General features: G+C 49.0%; 1 protein-coding gene across 1 annotated transcript in view; it reads left to right on the top strand.

The window, feature by feature from the left end:
• The first annotated feature begins 4,054 nt into the window (after nucleotides 1–4,054).
• Nucleotides 4,055–4,416, top strand: part of DIDO1 (death inducer-obliterator 1) — a 31,321-nt gene continuing 30,959 nt past the window's right edge. Inside the window, 2 exon segments of the mRNA XM_007462278.1 lie at nucleotides 4,055–4,411; nucleotides 4,413–4,416. The exon segment at nucleotides 4,413–4,416 is cut by the window's right edge and continues 502 nt beyond it. Coding sequence (XP_007462340.1) covers nucleotides 4,055–4,411; nucleotides 4,413–4,416 — 361 coding nt within the window.

Consider the following 4,416-nt stretch of genomic DNA (forward strand, 5'->3'; position numbering starts at 1 on the left):
CGCAACCGCTCTTTGGGGTCCTCAGTTTTTAAGGGTATAAAGGGACCTCGACAGCAAAAAGTTGGAGAGCTGCCTGGGAGGTGGTGGGCTGCTTCCTGCCCTTGGGTGGCCTGGGGGAACCTAAGGTTTCGTGTTGGTATTTGTAGATCTGCTTAGGAAATGGAGCCGTTTTCAGCTGAGAGGACATTTGCACTTAGAAATGTAAAGATATAAAACTATCTCAGTGCATCATGTTCGCCTCCAGGTTTTCTTTTTCCCAGTTTCAGGGATGCCCGCCCACCGTTCTTTTCCTCTGGGGAAAAGTTGTTACTAGTATGGTGTGACCACCGTTTGGTGACCTGCTGTTGTGTATGGACCCACATTTTAAGTTGTGTTAGGAACATAACACAATTTTTCTTTTTTAATTTTTGCCTTGATCATAGGGGTTTGTCTTTGTTTCATGACCTGAAATTTTACCCTAGAATTTCTGGGAAGAAATTATGAAAGCAATCTTGCAAATGTAAAATCAAAAAAAAATGAACCAAAATGAACCAGATTATCTAAAACGATATGATCTGTTCTGAATAAAGTGCTTCATTCCACTTAACAGAAATAACTGGATTTTCCTTTTCTGATTATTCAGAACTCAAATCCAGAGGCATGGGGATTTTGGGGGGGGGGATCATATTAACATAACTTTTAAAAACTTTTTAATTCCTGAGAACATCGTAATTTCTTTGCTTTTATAAATGTTCACTGTTGTGAACAGTTTCTCCTGATACGTTTCTCGTTTTGAGATGGGTTGACCACATGTGAGAGAGGTGGTGGCCATGGGGGGGCGGGGGTGACCAGAGTGAGATGGTCGCTATCTCTTTAAAAAGTGGTGGGACGGAATGTTTGCTCTGAGGTCACCAAGGAGACCACAGTTACAGGGGAGGCAGTTGCTGTGAGGTGAGGAAGAGGTGAGGTGCGAGCAGGGAGTCCTGGGTCTAGAATGCGAAATGTGTTAAAATGTTAACATCGAGGACTTACCTAGAAACAGACACACGTTTGTGGAGCAAACTAGGTATGGTGATTGAATGAGGGCACAGGAGGAGAAACGTTCTTTAAATATGTAAATACACATAGATGAGCTGTACCACGGTGATGTTCAATAATCATAACATTAGTCCTCTGAAATCTTTCTTAGATTTTTAACTAAAAGGATGACATAGGTATAGTGTTGTAGGGCTTCCCTGGTGGCACAGTGGTTAAGAATCCGCCTGCCAAGGCAGGGGACACGGGTTCGATCCCTGGTCAGGGAACATAAGATCCCACATGCAGCGGAGCAACTAAGCCCATGTGCAACAACTACTGAGCCTGCACTCTAGAGCCCACGAGCTACAACTACTGAGCCCGTGTGCCACAACTACTGAAGCCATGCGCCTAGAGCCCGTGCTCCAGAACAAGAGAAGCCACCGCAATGAGAAGCCCATGCACCACAACAAAGAGTAGATCCCCGCTCGCTGCAACTAGAGAAAACCCACGTGCAGCAGCAAAGACCAATGCAGCCAAAAATTAAATAGATTTAAAAAAAAAAAGAATTTCTAGGGCTTCCCTGGTGGCGCAGTGGTTGAGAGTCCATCTGCCGATGCAGGGGACGTGGGTTCGTGCCCCGGTCTGGGAAGATCCCACGTGCCGCGGAGCGGCTGGGCCCGTGAGCCGTGGCCGCTGAGCCTGCGCGTCCGGAGCCCGTTGCTCTGCAACGGGAGAGGCCACAGCAGTGAGAGGCCCGCGAACCGGAAAAAAAAAAAGAATTTCTAAATAATGACTTTTCATGTGTAATTTTTTTTATTCATCTTTTCATGTTTTGTTCCTTTCTCTCTTGTCTCTGGGTTTTTATTGACCTTGGTCCATCTCAGAGGTAAGATTGTAACTGGAAAGCATCTGGTACCAGTTAACAGTTTGAAACTCTCCTTCCCACCGAGGCCTCTGCCCTCTGCCCACCAGCTTTCTCCCCACCAGCGCGCCAGCCGAGGCCTGCCCAGCCCCCTGCTTTCAGAGTGTAGTCAAAGTATCTTCCCTTCTGTAAAAGTCCTTAAGGAAGCAGGGGACTTTGTTTTGTGGATTTTGTCGACTCGCCAAATGTCTTTGTGGGTCACGTAATGTACATTCAAATAAGAGATTGTTTGGAAAGTTTCATGCCTTTTTTTTCTTAAACATGATTTTAGTTATAGTTGCTTTAAGTCTTTAAACTATTTTGTTGTTTTCTTTTAGGAGCTTACTCCATGGTTACAGTCTTGAGATAATCTGCGTTGTAATCTGTGAATAGTGACCGGCAGCAGCAGTGTTTCGAGGCTTGGCGCTTCCCTTGGACCCTGCAGTTGCATCGGCCACGTTTTGGTTGTTTTTAGGAAGTCGGAAGAAGCGCCCAAGCTTCCGTGTGGGGCAGGTAACATGGCAATAGTGTTAATGCCAGCAACACAATTTTAAGTTTTGATGTCATGTTTTCTATTTCAAAAGCAGCATTATATGTAAAGAAACTAATGTCACTTTAGTATTTGTTTGAAATGGTTTAAGTTTTAGCCCAAGATTTCTTGAAGAGTGTCTAATTGTGTGTTAAGAATCTGATTCAGGGCTTCCCTGGTGGCGCAGTGGTTGAGAGTCCGCCTGCCGATGCAGGGGACGCGGGTTCGTGCCCCGGTCCGGGAGGATCCTGCGTGCCACGGAGCGGCTGGGCCCGTGAGCCATGGCCGCTGAGCCTGCGCGTCCAGAGCCTGTGCTCCGCAACGGGAGAGGCCACAACAGTGAGAGGCCCACGTACCGCAAAAAAAAAAAAAAAAAAAGTTAAAAAGAATCTGATTCAGAGCACTACTTTATGTTTACATGAGTGTTTTTTTTTTAGTGCATTTACGATGACGTTTTATATTCTCTCTGGTGAGAACTGTATTTTGTAGAGGAGAGTCCTTCCTGCAGAAAGCCTTGGGTGACCAGGGCAGTGGCGTGGTCCTTGGTGGCACAGGTGCTGCTGTCACAGCTACTCCTGCAAGCTTCCAAGTGGCCTGGGAGAGTGTGGGCCTAGGCCCAGGGTGGGGGAGTTACAGACCTGGACATGGAAATGGGAGGTGACAATACTTAGTGGGAACCAAAAAGAGAATTCAGTTGTGTGTGATTTTTAATTTTGTGTATTTTCTGTTTGAAGGTTTTCATTCTGTATTAGTCCTTCCCCTGGGATGGAACATGGCATAAAACCTGAGTCATCGTTAGCATTTAAATGTAATTGAAGCCTGCACAGCTTGGGAAAAAATTCTCAAGGTATATACTATCTTTTTCAGGCTTTTTCATTTTAAACAGGAGTGAAGTTTTCACAAACATGACCCTTTAAACAGTCTGTTAGAAAGAGGAGAGAAGAAATATACACCAAAAGTGCTGTGTGGCTCAGTATTTTTTCAGTGTCCCCATCGACTGCTGCTGCAGACCCTGCGCGCAGAGCTGAATGGGCCCATCTTGTGTCAACACAATCGTGGCTCGGGAATCTGGTCAGGGTTTAGGGTCCGAATCCCCCATCTCCACGTGATCCCTCCAGCAGCATGGTCAGACGTCTCACACGCAGCTCGGGGCTTCCAAGCACTAGGCCCAGAGCCAGCATGGCGCTCTGTCCACCGAGCTCTGTGGGCAGAGCCAGGTGGGCCCCACGTCTCTGTGCGGGAGAGCCCGAGGCACCCGCCACCCTGTCCTGTCCTGGCAGCACTGCTGCTCGCTTCCTCTTTCCCCGCTACCTCTTGTACAAATCCTTGTCCTCAGCAGTTGACCAATTCACAGATTTGGTTTGCTAGCTGTGTTTTTCTATTGAACATTAGATACATAACTGTTACAGTTTTCTTCAAGAACCCCCTGGAATCCTCTCAGCGCACTTTAGGAAACACCTTCGGTTTTTGTAGGTGGAGAATTGTCGCAGTTCACTGTGTCTGGGTTTCCTCCGTGCGGGTGTTGCCCCTTCTCGTGCGCTCTTGTGGCTGGTGGGGTGCCTGTCCTGGTCCTGGACCGCGGCCCTGGCTGACGCCTGGTGTGGTTTGGTTGCATTTCCCTGTTAGGTATGGACGAGAAGGGTGACCCGAGTGGTGAGGATGCGCCCAAGGCCATCAAGCCCACCAGCAAAGAGTTCAGGAAGACATGGGGGTTCCGGAGGACCACCATCGCCAAGCGCGAGGGCGCTGGGGATGCGGAGGTGGATGCCCTGGAGCCGCTGCCCCGGCAGCAGCAGAGCCCGTCGCTGCGTCGCAGCGGAAGGCAGCCGAAGCGGACTGAGCGGGTGGAGGAGTTCCTGACCACGGTACGGCGCCGGGGCCGGAGGGGCACCCCCGTGTCCCTAGAGGACTCGGTGGAGCCAGCGTCCTGTCCAGTGACAGATGCGGAGAGCGCCTCCGAGGGGAGCGTGGAGAGCACCTCGGACGGGAA

This window comes from Lipotes vexillifer, unplaced genomic scaffold (assembly GCF_000442215.2).
Source record: "Lipotes vexillifer unplaced genomic scaffold, Lipotes_vexillifer_v1.1 scaffold1798, whole genome shotgun sequence".
Taxonomy (NCBI): Eukaryota; Metazoa; Chordata; class Mammalia; order Artiodactyla; family Lipotidae; genus Lipotes; species Lipotes vexillifer.